This window comes from Acomys russatus, chromosome 27 (genome assembly GCF_903995435.1).
Source record: "Acomys russatus chromosome 27, mAcoRus1.1, whole genome shotgun sequence".
Taxonomy (NCBI): domain Eukaryota; kingdom Metazoa; phylum Chordata; class Mammalia; order Rodentia; family Muridae; genus Acomys; species Acomys russatus.
Genome location: NC_067163.1, coordinates 44,895,351 through 44,912,564, shown reverse-complemented (window position 1 = coordinate 44,912,564; position 17,214 = coordinate 44,895,351). Strand labels below are relative to the sequence as shown.

Here is a 17,214-nt window from a genome sequence, read left to right as displayed (position 1 = left end):
GCTGGTGTTAATACATCTCTTCAAGTAATAAAAAGTAGTGTTGCAAGTTTATGATAATTGGGAGGGGATTACAGTTTAAAAGAAAAGTATATGCGAAGACCAAATGTCTCCAAAATAGCTCTGAAAGATCTAACTTCAGAACACTGTAGCTGCTCAAGGTATTTCAGCATTCGTTGTCATGTTTGAACTAGAGTCAGTGAGCTAGGAAAGAAAAGACAAAAGGAAGACAAAGATTGTCTATTACACCAAAAAGAATCATCAAAGTGAGATTAGAAAAGGTAACATTTCAAAGACAGATGAAGCTGGAGGCCCCGCAGGCACATCTGATTATGGCCTTGATGCTAGAATAAACAGTTGATGAAACATTAATGGGTTTCTCCTGACTGGAGAACTATCTTAGAAAGATTATTTGACTATAGTTTTGCTTTGAGTACAGAAATTTTATTTCTATGATGCCCAGTTTTGAAGACAGTAAATTAACATATGATCAGCAAAGGTAATTAGAAAAGTAATATTAGCCCAGGTATGGGATGGTTTCACAGGAAACACGCAAGAGAGTGAAATTAAATATTTTAAATGTAGAGGTGAACTTGCTAACTAGGCATACCCTTCATAGCTTGCCTAGCTGTGTGACAGGTTCTAATCCGCACACTCAGTATATAGCTGTAAAGAAAAACAACTAGTCCTTCCTCTCATGAAGATCCTAGTAGGGAGAAAGAATTTTTTAATCACAAATAAAAATGTGTCATGTGTGAAATACAAGAATTAGCAGGAGTATAGTAGAGACAGGACACAGACAGTGCTGGTGGTCAAAAGACGCTCTTTAAGGGTTGACGTGATACAACAGAGAAAAGAAGACATTTCTGAGTGGTTTTGCAGTGAGGGTTGTGCTGCTCCATCAGCCATCATCTGCTTGGTGTGACGTTTGCACCCTGGAGCTTACGCTTTCTGTATGTGGGTTGGTGGTAGTGGTATTTCTTATTATTTCCTGTCCAGTTGAGGAAACTCCAAGTCTTCGGAAATTAGTTCTAATCCACTAAGATTATGAGTGACCAGTGGTCTTGCTTTGCAGAATGTCAGAGTCAGTTAAAGGAACCTCAGTCTCACTGTTGTCCAGTTAACAGTTCTGTAGATAGAATGGACAGGGGAAATTGAGTGTTTTAGTTTTTTTCCAAGAAGAAAAAGGCCAATAATTCCATAACGGGACAAACTAGAGAGAAGCATAATTTAAGAAATAAAAGCACACAAAAACCCTGCCTGAAATGCACCTCTATGGTCAGCTTATTGTCTTCTAGTCAGGGTGAAAGCAACTGAACTGCTTTCAGAGCTACCAGAAAATTTGAATGCTTCACAGACAGGAAGCCAGATGCACTGCCCAAAAGGAAATAGCACCCTTTGGGATGGACCTGAAAGCCAAAAGCATTGAGCAATCCCTAAATCAGCCACCGCAGGCTGGACGTTATTTGGTTTTTACTTAAATAAAAATTCCCATTGAAAGTATCACAGGAGTATGAAAAAGAAAACAGCAAATAGCATCACTAAAAGAGCTATTCTAGTTAGGAAAAATGGAGTGCTAAAGCATAAAGATGTGTTTCTCAGTATATAGTCTTGCATATGATTTTTTAGATTTTTTAATTTTTTTATTAAATATTTTTACAAATGCATTCATAGTATTACACATATATACAATAAATAACCTACAGCAAGAAGAACCACAAAACAATCAAGGATCACATAAATGTTACATTCTTTGTGTTTTGGCTATTGGTATTTGGCAGCCTTAAAGAAAAACATCTTTCCTTTCTTGGAGAGTCTCAATATCTATCATATCTCACCATTATCAGCTTAAAACATCTATCTAGACCTAAAAACATCCTGACTCCTAAATAACTAAGCTTAATTGCAAAACTAAACTGTCTGGTCTTCAACCCCATCAGAGACTTGAGAAGGAATAAAATTGATTACTTGAGTATATTGCATCTGATTTTTTAAATCCGTGCATGTATTAGATATGGTGTTTATGAATTTTTAAATGCGCCAATCATGCTAGTTTATGCCTACACACTCCACACTAGGGAGGATGAGGCAGGAGGATTGTGAGTCCCAAGGCAGTCTGCACTTCATAGTGAGATCCTGTCTGAAACAGAAACCTGTTTTAATTATAGACACCAAGGGAAAAAGAGAAATTGCCGCTTAGTTGAGTGCTTGGTTTTTCTTCTTGTTTCCTTTAAATTCACATAGCAGAGTACTTTAGAGTTATTTCCCTAAGAGCCTTCGCAAGCAGGCTTGTCATTTAGTTGGTTGTTCAGTTTTCCTCATTTTGACTGTGGGATGAGGTGACATCTCAGCACTATGTGTCTTTGCCTTCTTAGTGCTTCATTCTTAAAAAAACAACCCCTGCCCTGATTAACCTATGCAAATCTAGCTTCTCTAATTCCAGCTCCGGGATCCTTCTTTTACAGGATCCATTTGCCAGCCATCTGTATCAATCCCATAGAATAATAGAGTCTCATTTAAAAACCGTTAACTTTCCCTGAGAATATTTACTGTATCCCTGTTGACACTGGAAGCTCCTGGAATCTGCAAGCAGGGTCCTCGGTTTCCCAGCATTTTCTGCGCTGCTGCTGCTGCTGCTTGGCGCATACTCATTGTTTTTATTTACTCGTAGGTTACTGTCCAGCTGGATGCCTGTTAGCTTTTAGTTTCACCAGCTAGATTTGTAATACCTTGAAGTGTGCATTCGTTTCTTCACGTACTAACGGAATAGGTAAAAGGAGTAATCCAAGGCTCAAAGCAAAAGATATGGCCTAGCACACACTTTAAGAGTGAGGTAATATTGATACAAAATTATTGGAGGAATCAAATCTCTGCTGGGAGAGAAGCTTTTGTGAAACACAAGCAACTCAGGGCTTGTCTTTCCTAAGAAAATGAGAAAAAGCAATCAACCCCATACTTTATTTATTTGTAGAATACTGTCTGCTTATACACAGTCTCCTCAATAGGTAAAATTGGTCAAGTGTGAAACCAATCCTGGGACCATGAAAGGTACATCATTAACAGAGAAAGTGTATATCCTTGCTGAGGCTCGAGGAGATTCAGCCATTTAAATGAAGATAAAGAGGGGCAAACAAACAAAAAAAAAAAGTCACAATGGAAGATGTGTATCCAGACTATCAGTAGAGGAGACATAGGGAGGCCCTTCCTCATTCCTTGTCAAGCCAGTGACAGACTGTAAAACTCCTGCTGCTGGCTGATGCTGCATGCCTCACCGTTCTGAGCCAAGTCTTGCCTTGACAGATGCTTGGCATCTTTTAGACATATGATTTATGGCCTCATTTAATCAAGACTGTGCTGGAAACAATGATCTCTCTCTTTGCAAATTACAAATTAGCCACCTTTCACATATTCTTAGTGACAGAAATGTGTGAGTGTGTGTGTGTGTGTGTGTGTGTGTGTGTGTAACACAAAGAATGCCATTACCATTTATTTATTGCTTGGAAAGAAATTTAAATAATGACTCCCATTCCTGCTGCCTGCCCAAGAAAGGGAAATTTATGCAATACTGTGTAACGCAAATGCAGTCAACCTGCATCAGTGTTTTTCAGTGTTTATTATCATGGGGACAAAAACCCTGAGCAGATCCCAGTGCTAATGAATGGCTCTTCCGTGGAGGTGATCAGCAATTTAAAGGCCATGTCACTTCATTTTGCTTCCCATTTTGTGAATATATTTTCCATACCTTTTAGTAATTTCTTCTGAAGTTTGGAGGAGCTCTGGCTTGACCGTGAAAGGATCCCACGTGCCGTGCAAGTCAGCCGAATTTCCTGGAAATGACATTACCCGTTAAAAAATGACTCTCCGGACATTGATTAAGTTGAAACGAAGTACATGTGGCCAATGCTAAGGCTGTTGTCTTACCTAGGGAGAAAAAGCGCTTTCGAGAGTTCAGCAGTAAATAGGCAATTCATTCTGACATAACGAGGAAGAGTGATGTTAACAGCTACAGGTCACAAGAAGCAGAGATGGAAAAGACCTATTAGACCATTTTCTCCATTCCCTGGAGAAGAGGGCCAAATTATATTTCATACTGCTTTGTCCAGTTGGGCTTTCAATTACTCAAGCCAGGGGCTTTCACCACATCATACATTTTCCTGGATCTTTATCTTGCCACGTGACCCCTGCCTTGCTGGGTCTAGTGACGAAGTCTGAGTCTCAGTCAAAATTAACCCTACAGGGCAGCCACAGAGGGATTTTATTTTGCTCACAATTAGACCTCTCTGCCTCAGAATGAAATTTCTCTTCTTTCAATAATCTTCAAAATCATTTCCCTCGTAATACCTTGTCCTTTCCACTCACTTCTGTGTTAAGTTTTACTCAAAACCAAGTAAGAGATGCTTCCGTAAGAAGAGCCCCTTTTGAAAGTAAATTAGTGCCTATTTCCCAAAGAAAATGATCAGGGTATCTAAGGCAATGCTGTTCATGCTGACACCAAAGACCATCCTCAATAAATAAAAGGAATGACTTCAAGAGAGAATGGGAGGGTGAAGAAGCGGAGACTGCAGGCCTAACAACTCCCCAAAGACTGCCTCCTCCAAAGAAGGAAGTGAAGAATATGACAGAATCTGGGCGTTGTGTGAGGAGAGGCAGCTAGCTTGGTTTTGAAGAGAGGGAATAACACTTTTGTTGATGATGGAGTAACTCCGTGGGATTGTAGAGGAGGTACGCCTTGGAGCAGGTGGGAAATGACAAAATCCACAGCCTCACAAGGTGCGTGGGTAGTTCATTCATTTTATAAGGAGGAAAGAAAGCGCCTGTGAAAAGACATGCTGATGACTTATCTCAGTCCTTTCCCAGTTGAAAATGGAGGAGGGTAGTCCCTTATGTCAATTTTTGCTTTTATTTCCTGAGTTTCCAGAACTTTCTGTTCCTGGAAATATCTATGTCGATGTTTTGAAGCATTTCCCTTTTTGTTTAACTCTAGAAATTACGAGTTTGGGATCTTATCAAACTAAAAAATTTATACGTGGAGAAAAATCAACAGAGTAAACAGAAAGCCTACAGGGTCAGAGAAAAAGCTTGGCAATCATACATACGACAGAGAACTAATATTTAGACTATAAAAAGAACTCAAAATAGCAACAATCAAGTAGTTTCCTCATTAAGTACACAAAAGTGGACAGACATTTCCTGAAGCACATATGGCTAATAAAATATGTACAGTAATGCTTCTTTAACCATCAGGGAAATACATATCAAATCTCACTGATATCCAACCCAATGAGTGTTATTAGTTAAAAAAATACTTTGTGAGGATGTGACAAAAGGAACCCTTATATATTGTTGACATAAATCTAAATTAATTCAGCCACTGGAAAATACTATAAAGGTTCTTAAAAAACTAAGAGTATACAGTGGGGGTATATAAATACACAGTTTATTGAGGCATGACTCACAATAGCCAATTTCCTTTTTTATTTTAATTTATTATAATTTATTCAAGTTACATCTCAATTTTTATTTCCTCTTGATTGTATCATCCCCTTCCCAGTTCCCACCCTCCCTCCTTCTTCTGCCCTATTTCCCTCCCCTAGACCTTGGATAGAAGGGAACCTCTTTCCCCAACATATGACCACAGCCTATCAGGTCTCATCTGGATAGCTTGCATCCCCTTCCTCTGTGTGCCACCAGGCCTCCTCACCAAGGGGAATTGATCAAATTCATCTAGGGGTACCAGAATTCATGTCAGAGGCAGTCCCCACTCTAAATCGAAGTGTCATGAACTGATGGATGGATAGAGACAGTCATATATATACCAAGAGAATATTATGCAGCCAGAAAGAAGAGCAAATTCATGACATTTTAAGAAAAGTGGGTGAAAATGGAGAGACAGTACCTTTCTTTCTAGCAGCCAGCCTAGGCAGAATTGCCATGCTACAAGAGCTGATAATTAATCAGAAAGAGGCTCCCAGTTTAACACCAGCTTGATTTCTCAGTATCCTGTGACAAAACATGTGGTGTCTTTAGTAATAGGGTCTTACTCTCAAGTTCCAATGAGCAGCTGAGTACAATGACAGTAGCTGTATTATTTGGGCACATCTCTTGGAGCTCCTTGACCAACAACTTGAAAAGAGATAGCCTACACCTAGAAGTTGAGTTTTTGATAGTTAGTGGTTCCTAGGGGGAAAAAGGATTACCACACAAGCCCCACCCCTCTGTTGGAGTAACTTTAATTAAACTAATTTTTTTTTATTCTTCTTTCATACATTACACGCAGACTGAAGTTTCCCTGTCCTCCCAACTCTCTCTCTCTCTCTCTCTCTCTCTCTCTCTCTCTCTCTCTCTCTCTCTCTCTCTCACACACACACACACACACACACACACACACACACACACACACACACACACCACACACACCTCTCCCTCAGATGTATTCTTCTTCCACTTCCCTTCAGGAAAAAAAAAAAAAAACAGAGCAGGCCTTCTTGGAATATCAACCAAACAATGGTATAGCAAATTAAAATAAGTCTAGGCACAAACCCTTATATCAACACTAGACAAGGGAACCTGGTAAAAAGAGAAGGGTCCCAAACACAGGCAAAAGAGTCAGAGACAGCCCCAACTCCTACTGTTAGGAGTCTCACAGGAACACCTAGCTACACAACCATAACATCTATGCAGAGACTTAGCTCAGACCCGTACAGGGTCTGTGATTGCTGCTTCACTCTCTGTGAGCCTATGTGAGCCTCATTTAGTTGACTCTGTGACCCATGATCTTTTGGTGTCCTCGACCCCGCTGACTCTTGTAGTTCCTCCTCCTCTCTTCCGCCAGGTTCCCTGAACTCTGTGTAGTGTTTGGCTGTGGCTCTCTGCATCTGCTCCCATCAGTTGCTGGATGATGCCCCCTCTGATGACGCGTGCGCGCATGCATGTGTGTGTCTGTGTGTGTGTGTGTGTGTGTGTGTGTGTGTGTTGTGTAGCTATGTTTCTGTTCACAAGGTTTTGTCTTTTCTTAATTTACATTTTCTTGGACTGAGTGGTCTAATTGGCCTACCTTGTCTTCAAATCTTGACATCCTGTCTTCTAAATGATCCACTCTCTTTACTGACTTTCCACTGAGTTTTTGTTGTTGTTATTGTTGCTTTATTTTGAGATGTTGAATTTTTTTCATTTCTGTCTTTATTTCAGCCTGCATTTTCATCATTATTTCAACCTCTTGGTTAAAATCACTTTATTTTATTTAGTCATTAGTTTGTGTTTTCTTAGACTTCAAGCAGGCGTGTACTCCTGTCCTCTTTAAGGTCATCCAGTTGTTAACTCACGTCCTATTTAAAGTTCATGAATTCTTTGGACATGTTTCTAATTGTTCTTTTATACTCTGGGCTTTAGGCTTCTCTAGGTTCTTCTCAGTGGGCTATATCACTGCAGGACGTGTGATATTTTGGAGGCCTGTGTTGCCTTGTCTTTCATATGCTTGTATTTTTGTGCTAGGACTTGGACATCTGGAGACTAGTTGTTGGTTATGTGTGTGTTTGATATGCATTCCTGTCCACCAGTAACCAATGGGCATTTGATTCTATTTTTTTCCCCCGTCATCCTCCCTGGGTTGGTTTCAGGTGGATGTTGGAAGTGCTTGAAGGTCTGTCTTTCCGATACTTGGCATTGGTGTGTGAGTGGGAAACTGGGGGTGATTCCGTTTAAGTGGCTGTCGGGGCGCTGCTGGGGTCACGGTGGCTGTGTAAATATTTGAATACCATCTTGGGACAGGGAGCTGGGTTAAGATTATATTCCCAAACTCTGGTGGCAATGGGCAAGGTACTGGAACAGGGAAGAACAGGGAAAAGGAGGGCAATGGAACTTGCTACCAGCATGTGAGGGTACAGCTGGCTGCTGAGGCTGGGTCCCAGGAAAGGCTGAAGAGAGGAAGACAAATAGACGATACAGGAACTTGGCAATCAAGCCTGCAAATGTCTCACTGAGTCTTTCTTTTTTTAGAATACAAATTTTTTATTAATTTATTCAGATTACATCTCAATTTTTATTACCTTGCTTGTGTCCTGCCATTTCTCCCTTCCTCCCTTCCTCCCTCTTCAACCCTATCCCATCCTATAGGTCTGGGGCAGAAGGGGACTTCTTCCCCCACCATATGGTCACAGCCTAGCAAGTCTCATCTTGGTAGCCTTCCAGTTCTTTCTCTGAGTGCCACCAGGCCTCCCCACCCACCCTGAGTGCGCCCAATCTAGTCACTGTGTCTTTCTAATGCTATAAGTATTGCAAGCATTATTTTGCTGTGTGACACTAGGAAAAAAATTTAAATTACCTGACACTCACTGTCCTCATTTATTAGTAAGGATAATTTTCCTTATCCATAAAATGAAGATTAAATAATTAACACATGAATGCGTCTTATAATAGTGTCTGGCATTATTGCAAGCACTCAATTTATGTGGACCTGTTTATTATTGTGTTCATCCATTATGCTGTCAAATTTTATTGCTTATTATTCAGGAATCTGAGGCCCAGCTTTGGTCCTTTCAATATACCCATTTATAGCATTTGAGCCAAGACAAAATCTTGTGTGGTCTCTTTCCTTTTCGTCCCTTAATAGTGTTGTCAAGAAATGGAACAATTCCTGGAGAGGACATATCGTTAGCAGCTCAGTTCTCTTCAACAAGGGCAGACAAACCATTTCCTGCACGCCTCCTTCTGTACTGCACTACAAGAATATCATTAAGAGCTGGGAGTTTCTATGGCCTTGAAAACAGGGCCAATTCCCAGATCTTTAATTTAGTTCTGCTCTCCACTAAATTGAAAATTTTGACACAGCATTTTTTTCTCACACCAACTGTTTGGTGGCATCCTTTCCAATTTGTCTTTATTTATTGTGAAGTCAAGCCAACTCCCTGAGGTCTCTGGAGTTGTTTGGTACTTATTGGTGACATTATTCAATCACCAAAACAAATGTTAATTTGGTATTATAGTCAGTGTAACTCTACCCGTGTAGCAACCCCACCCGGTGAGTTAAATAGATTCTTCAGAGAAGACAGAAGAGAAAAATAAACCAGCCTTCCTTATGCATGGCTATAAATTTTCTGTGCAGAGCCACGGGTTCTTTCCAGAAATGCAGAGGTTCACAGCTTCTAGTTGACATCTGCACTGCTCTATTATTTGAGAAGTTTTCTTGGTTTTGTTTTCGGTCTCACCTACATATTATGTTTCCTAAATAACTAAAGGCCACTTTATAATTCCTTAGGTATGTGGGCTTCGGTTTTTATCCCTTTAAGTTTTCTAAGGTTATTTTATAAATCCCTTGATGTTGGAGGTGGACTCCACGTAGCTTGCTGCTGTGATACATGCACTCACGTTCCCTGGAACACTGTGACTTCTCCTTATTCATAGCTCATTGATGCTGCCCACAATTCCTTGTAACTGTTCTGATACACGGCTCCCATTTCTGGTCCACATTTTGTCTTAGAAAAACAAGGAACACAAAATCATTCATTGTTGGGTGAGGGTGGGGTGTGGCTCTAACTCAGTTTTTCAAAACGGTCATTAAAGGAAAACAGCTCACAAAGGGCTACTTAACCCAGTTGTGAGTGTGCATACAACAGATACAAGTAAATAATGTGTTGGCGTCCGCGTTAGTGTGCTAATGCAACAAAACTCAGTCTAAGAATCATGTAACATGGTGTTAGGCAAAGCACAACGCAGAAACATTGACATTCCTGTAAATTTCTGAAACTTAAGAATGAGATTTCACCTTCAAGGACTTTAGAGTGTAGAGACACAAATACAGAGTAGAAGCACTTTAGATACATTTCTTTTGTTAAGGTTTCTTCTTCAAAGTCCCTGCCTTATATCTCAAGATAAATAATCTTGGAAAATGAGATCTTAGGAAAGCCTTAATGGTTGAGGGGAATTACTGAAAGATAAGAAGTGAGTTTGCTTAGAATCATGAGGAGAGGATGAGATATTTAAAAGGTACGTTCCAAAAAATAAAGATTAACTTAAAAAGTTAATTAGGTACAAAGTATCATTTAGCTCCCTGATAAAAATGATAAGGGACAGAGACCCTAATCGTCACCAGATAAATGAAGATCACACATTTAAGATGGAAGGAAGGAAGGAAGGAAGGAAGAAAGGAAGGAAGGAAGGAAGGCACAGAGGAGTTGCACAGATATATGGAAATCAATTTTTATCAACTCTGTTATAATAAGGAGTACATTTTTTTCAAATACTGGGCTCTTTGATCATCTGTTTTGCAGTGAACAACAAAAAAAATCTGAACTTTCTTATTAATCATTTCAACCTGAAGCTTTAATGTCTGTATTATTTCTTATTTGATAGATATATTCTATATCAAAGTATTTTGTCAACACTCAGACTTTGTTTAGAGAATAACTGTCACTTAGTATGTCAGCTTTCCTCCACGCACAACTAAAACTGTTTAAAGTCACATCCTGCAAAGAGACACCTGGATTTTAAAGTTGAATGGGTACCTTTCTATGCTTGTGGTGGCAACGGGAAGTGGTGTAGTTACTATGGAAACATAACAGTATGATAGGTCCTCAAGTACTAAAACTAGAGTTGTATGTGATCCATCTCTTCTATAGCCATAGCTATTCCAGCCACAAAGGACAAAACGGGGAAGTAATCCAAATGCCCACCCGCTGATGAATGGATAATCAAAATATAGAATATAAATATAATTAAATAGCATTTGCTCTTTTTAGAGTAGTAGAGTACCTGACATTCAGAATGCCTGGGTTTTTTACATCTAGCATAAATATATATATAAATATATATATATATATATATATACATATATATATATATATATATTAGATAGATAGATAGATAGATAGATAGATAGATAGATAGATAGATAGATGATAGATTCTGACATTATGACTTCACTGGTTAAGAGCACTTAATCCTGAGGATTGGAATTCAGATCTTAGTACATAAGTCAGGTGACTCACAAGAATTATATTTCCAGCTACAAGGCTTCGATGCTCTCTTCTGGCCTTCATGGGTGCCCAAGCACAAGTGCACATACACTCACACAAACACATATGAAAACACAAGTGCACACATATGAATAAATAATATCTGTTTTTAACTGCTATCTGTTACAGTTTTGTAGAATTAAAGTGCTTTTAGTCTGGGCTGGACCCACCCTTCCACTGTGAAGAGCATGGCTGCTCTTCCAGGGGACCCAGGTTTAGCTTTCAGGTGGTGCTCACAACCATCTGTGACACTTCCAAGGATGGCCTCTTCAGGCCTCTCAGGGCACTGCATGCATATGGTACAAAGACATACATGCAGACAAAACACCCAAACACACACACACACACACACACACACACAATTTAAGATGCTTTCTAGGGTTTATACAATGCAGCATGATTGGCCTAATTCTGAAGTTGTTCCGGGTCAAATAGTATGAAAAGAAACCTCTGACTTTGTCCTGCTCATTGTAATATACTGAATTTTGAACATATAAACTGAATTACAAATGGTGTGTATAAACTATTTGCCTATTCTATTGCAGTAAGGAGCATATTTTAAAAAAAGAACTAAATTATTAAAAAGAAGATACATTTTTATTGCATGAAGATGCATCAATCATACACAAGTTTATAGTACTTAGAAACAATATTCATAGAAAAAGCTTCTGCAACCTACCAACTTTCCACTTACAGCTGTTCTCTTTTTTGAGGCAACAATTTCAGCATTAGAATAATTTTAGTAAAAAACACGACTTCAATGAAATGAAAAGTCCACACTGTAGGTTAATTTAAGCAGAACAATTATAAGCTGTAAATTATGCTAAAATTTCTTCATTTTTATATAAAAGCTTAGGGAATATTATAAATGCAAATGTGAATTATATGAGAAATGTTTGTAATCACAGAAAAAACTCATTTCTAAATAGCTCTTGAGAATGTTCTGTGAAAAGGAAAATAGTGCTTAAATAGTCCCATTGTATGGTGTGTGCCAAACCTTATCAATAATTGAAGTAAATGATGAATACACAGGTCAATTTTGTAATAAATGAGCTGAAATAAATCACATTATAGGCATGCTACATATTTTATAAAATCAGTTTTTATGCTCTTCTCAAGTGCCAAAGTATTTTTGTATAAAGCCATAATCTACTAGATTCCCTTTTGCAAAACCCACTGTAGGAGTATATTCTCCATCCTCATTAGCTTTCTATTTCTCTGATGAAATACCCTAACCAGAACCATCTTAGGTAGCCCACCGTACAGCTTATAGTCCATCATGGAGGGACATCAGGGCCAGCCTGGGCTACGTGAGAGCTTGTTTCAATGAGAACAGACGCGAGGCTGTTAGAAGCTGGGTTGTACCTGGAACGAATTAGTCTACCGCTAGAGTTCTCTGTGCCTGAGTAGGCATTCCAAGTGTTCGAAAGCTGCCAGCTGCAGCAGTTAGTGCAGCCTGTTGTTGAGCCGCACATACAGCTCGAAGTAAAGAACTGTGAAGAGCCTGGGACTTGCAGATATAGAAGTTACCTTTCTCTTGTTGAATGAATATGGGCAAAGGTTGTGACATTCCAGGGCCTGAGACAATAGACTGCAGAACACATAACAGGAAATATAAGTAACAGGAAGACTGTCTCAGTCCTCCTATCCCCCAATGTATGTGGCAGTGATACAGGTGTGTGTTGTTGGACTCTTACATGAGCACTTTTTGCATTTGTTTATTATTATTATTATTATTATTATTATTATTATTATTATTATTATTATTATTAATCTTGTTACTTGAGGTTTTCATACATGTATAAAATGTATTCTGGCTACTCTCTCCCTTCTATCCTTTCTTATCTCCTTTCCACCCCTATTAACCTCTTCTCACCTCTATAAGTTGCTGTCCTACCATCATAATTTTCTTCTGTTTTGTTTTGTGATCCTGTAAGTTGAGCCAGGTCCTTATATGTAGCCATGAGTCTTGACCTACCCACTGGTGCCTGGTGATGCTACCTCCAGCCAATTTTGCTTTGTTTTGCTTTGTTCAGGGTTGTTTTAGCCACCCTGATCTTCTGGGTTTCGTTTCGTTTTGTTTTGTTTAATTCTGTGCAGAACTATGTTGTAATTATTAATCCTACCAGTCCGTGGGAATAGAAGCTTTCCACTGAGGTTTTTATACAGATTATTGAGCATTTCATTGCCAGCATCATTTTAGTTTGAGTTTTCATCATCAGTATTATCATTTTATTGGGTTCTAGTTTCATACCTTGGATGAACTTTCTCATTTGTCTCTCTGCTTTCATCTCTTGGAATAGCCATGCCTTCTTTGAATTGCTTGAACATACTTATAGCCGTTCTTTTTTTTTTTTTTTTTTTTTTTTTTTTTTTTTTGTTTTGTTTTGTTTTGTTTTCTTACAGCCGTTCTTTTGAATTCTTTTTTCTGAAGCTCCTCCAGGCAGTGTTTATTACATGTCATTATTAATGGTTTGGTGATGATTTTTGGAGGTCTTGGCTTTTCACCCTGTCTCTGTCTCTGTCCTTGGGATATCTACTCTGATTACTGATATGCAGAAAAAGACAGAATGGTAAAAATAAACGAACAAGCAAATATATAAATAATAGCATACTGCATTCTAAAAAATGTTTGATAACTATTAGGCTATACTTGTCAGAAATTCCAGAAAAATCCTCATAGTATCTGTCTTAGTTAGGGTTACCATTGCTGTGATGAAACACCATGACCAAAAGCAACTTGTGGGGGAAAGAGTTTACTTCACTTGCAGTTCCATATAACAATTCATAGTCAAAAGCAGTGAGGATAGGAACTCAAGCAAGGCAGGAACATAGGGGCAGGAGTTGATGCAGAGGCTATGGAGGGAGGCTGTTTACTGGCTTGCTTTGCATGGCTCGCTCACCCTGCTTTCTTATAGAATCAAAGACTACCAGCCAGGGGTAGTGCCACCCACAGTGGGCAGGGCCTCCTTCATCAATCACCAATTAAGAAAATACCCTACAGGCTAACCTATAGTCTGATCTTGTGGAGGCCCCTTAATTAAGGCTCCCTCCTCTCACATGACTTCAGCTTGTGTCAAGTTGGCATAAAATGAGACAGTCAGTACAGTATCTTATACATTACTAGTAACAGTAGAAAATAAAAATATATAAGTACTTATCACACAAAAAGTCACCAAGTATTCCCATTTTGTTTTTAAAAAACTGGAAGACTAATGCAACTTTAAAGCCAATAAAAAATATCTTATATAAATAAGGTTTTAAATTTTATTTTGTTTCCACAGTTTGCTTGTAATTAAGGAAGAAATGTGTCCAGTTTTAAGAAGTATAAATGATTTCCAAATTTTAGATAGCAACATTCAAGATGAGAGTGCCAAATTTCTTTTGCCTTTCTTTTCCCCATCTATTTCAACACCAAGCGAGTCCTGTTTCCAGTTCAAATTAGAACTCAGAGTTGGATTTAATTCTCAGTTTTCTATGACCTTGCTGGGTGGGAAGCTGGTTGGCTTTTACTGGTTTGACAGATACTTTTCCTTCTTGTTTTAAGTGCACCATTACCAGCACAGGAAATAACCAGGCAAAACTTTGCTATAAAGAGCCCCCTTGTCAGGAAGAGCCCATATGCCAAGATGTTCATCTGACTTTGCACAGCAGAAACTAGAAGGCTGATGCCCATCTTACCACAAGCTGGCCAGGATTAACATGGTGGCCTCTAGCCAACATTAGCTGCATGGCTGAGCTCTGGAGTATCACTGCCGTCCACTGAATTCAAAGGGCAACATTTGGAGTTTATGAAGCTTTGGGGGGAAAACGAAAACACAAAAACCCCTAGGTATCAAAGCTTATTAGTATCTTCCTCCAGATGAAGAAGAGCAGAAACACAGACTTTGAAAATGTTACGCTTGGATTCACCATTCACATATGGTCTATGCACAGCATCCACAAAGAATTCTGCTGTGACTAATGTTTGGCATTCTTCCTGTGTGTTTTCCTTCCTCCCTAGAACACTTGAAGGATAAGTTAGAAGATTACGTGGCTCGATTTTCCAAAGTGAGAATTGTTCGCACCAAGAAAAGGGAAGGACTCATTCGGACCAGACTTTTGGGAGCTTCTGTGGCCAGAGGCGAGGTGCTAACCTTCCTGGATTCCCACTGTGAGGTCAACGTGAACTGGCTGCCCCCACTCCTCAGTGAGTATGCTAGTCACCACCGTTCTCGCTCTGTGCGACACACTGGACCCGGGAGGCTGGGGCACTGGGCCTTGTGAATGGAGTGCAAAGTTTCTTGTGTAAATGTTGCAGTCAACAAAGGCTTGAGTTTGAACTGTATGTTATTACTGTTGATCACAAATAGGTATAGCTAGAAAACTGTATAAAATAGCATTTCAGATAAGACCAGTAGCAATCTAACTTAAAGCTAGTAAGGCTTATTTCATCCTATGTCTCCTCTTTCACTGCAGTTATATTTATCATGTAAGCATTAAAGTTTAAAAAAAAAAAAGCCCCAAACGATTTTTAGTCATCCTATAATTAGATTAAGATCAAATGCCAGCATTCTGTACCCCCTTCCACATACCACTGCTCATCTCGTCTGGTTTTTCACCTTGCAAAACACTATACAATTCAGTTGTTTACTATATTTCCTGCTATTTATATTTATTATATTTTCTTTGTTCTGCCCCATTCCTGAGTACAATGCTGTTTGTGGTATTGTTCTCTACAGTATCGTCAGAGGAGGCAGGAAAATGATTGGCTCTGTTATTGACTATTATGTAGGATTTCTGCTTCACCCTGCCAAGCTCCACCAGGAAAAACAAAAGATGAGGCTCAGTGATGAGGCTCAGGACACCCAGCAACTCACATCCTCCACCACATCGTCCAGTTCTACCTCTGCACCAGTGGCTGCCCAATCTTCTTAATCAACAGGATCCCAGGGCCAGAATAGCCAGAGGGCCTTCTAGGCTTTTAATTAAAAATGCTTTGTCCAAGGACACAGATATTTAGATGTTCATTAGCAGCAGCAAGAGTCCCTCAAACTGAATTTGACCTGAATGCTGCTGAATGCTCTAATAAGTCAGCAAAACGTTGGACTTCTGTATGAACCAAAGCAATTCCTAAATGTCAATTATCAAATTTCTGATTGCTCACCAGGAGTCCCAGGGACAAGGGGAGATAGGAAAAAGAGAATAAGAGACGCCCACAGGTGACTCTTTCTCATTAAAGCATTTAATTTACTTTGGGTCTGATGGATAAGAAATGATTCAAGTTCGGGATGCTATCTTTTCTCTCTCTCTCTCTCTCTCTCTCTCTCTCTCTCTCTCTCTCTCTCTCTCTCTCTCTCTCTCTCTCTCTATCAGTATCTTGATACATCACCCAAAATGAAGAAACTGGCTGAGCCACATAACTTCTTGGTTCATTTTTCACCTTGAGGATTATACCTGAATTTCAATTTCCTATTGAGTCTGTTTGTTTGATCCCTGGAAATTGAAATGTAGGCACAAGCCTTGGATGAAAAATTAGTCATGCGGCTTTCACCCGAAGCTAGTACAGCTGGATGAGAGCTGAAAGGAAATTTGAAGGGAACACTGACAGTTAATTTAACAGACTCGTTCTTTTTGGATCACCTTGGGACTCCTTGTTGGTCAAGGAACTTGTAAATCAAGCTGGTTCGGAATTTGATGGAAGAAAGTCACTGAAGCCATAACACTAAAACCTGCAGAGGTGATTGGCGAAGTGTTTCTCAACCTTATTCTGATAGTCTGTTCCTCCGGAGAAAATGCCACGATAGATTTAAAAAAAAAAAAAAAAAAAAAAAAAAAACTCATGCCATAGATTGCCTTGGTGAAATTGAGTGTTCAGAGAGCCCATTGTGGAGGTTCCCTTGAAATCATGTGTCTGTTATCTATGTATATAATTAGCAGGCAATAGGATATATACAGTCCTCAAGCTCCCTAAGGCTCCCTGAGGCCATGGTGTCTGAACTGCCTCCTTTTCCACACACCAGAATTCTGTATCCACTCTCCCCCATACCACTGTTCATTCTGCCTGGTTTTTCACCTTGTAGAACACTATGGAATTCAGTTATTTATTTTATTTTCTAATCGTTTTGCTCCATCCCTGAACACAATGGTGTTTGCGGTATTGCTCTCCACAGTAGCATCGGAACCTAGGAAAATGATTGGCCCACTGTTATTACTCAGTAAATAATTC

General features: G+C 39.3%; 1 protein-coding gene across 1 annotated transcript in view; it reads left to right on the top strand.

The window, feature by feature from the left end:
- Galntl6 (polypeptide N-acetylgalactosaminyltransferase like 6) overlaps positions 1-17,214 on the top strand; it is a 750,388-nt gene that overhangs the window by 556,090 nt on the left and 177,084 nt on the right. The window contains 1 exon segment of the mRNA XM_051169799.1: positions 15,010-15,195. Coding sequence (XP_051025756.1) covers positions 15,010-15,195 — 186 coding nt within the window.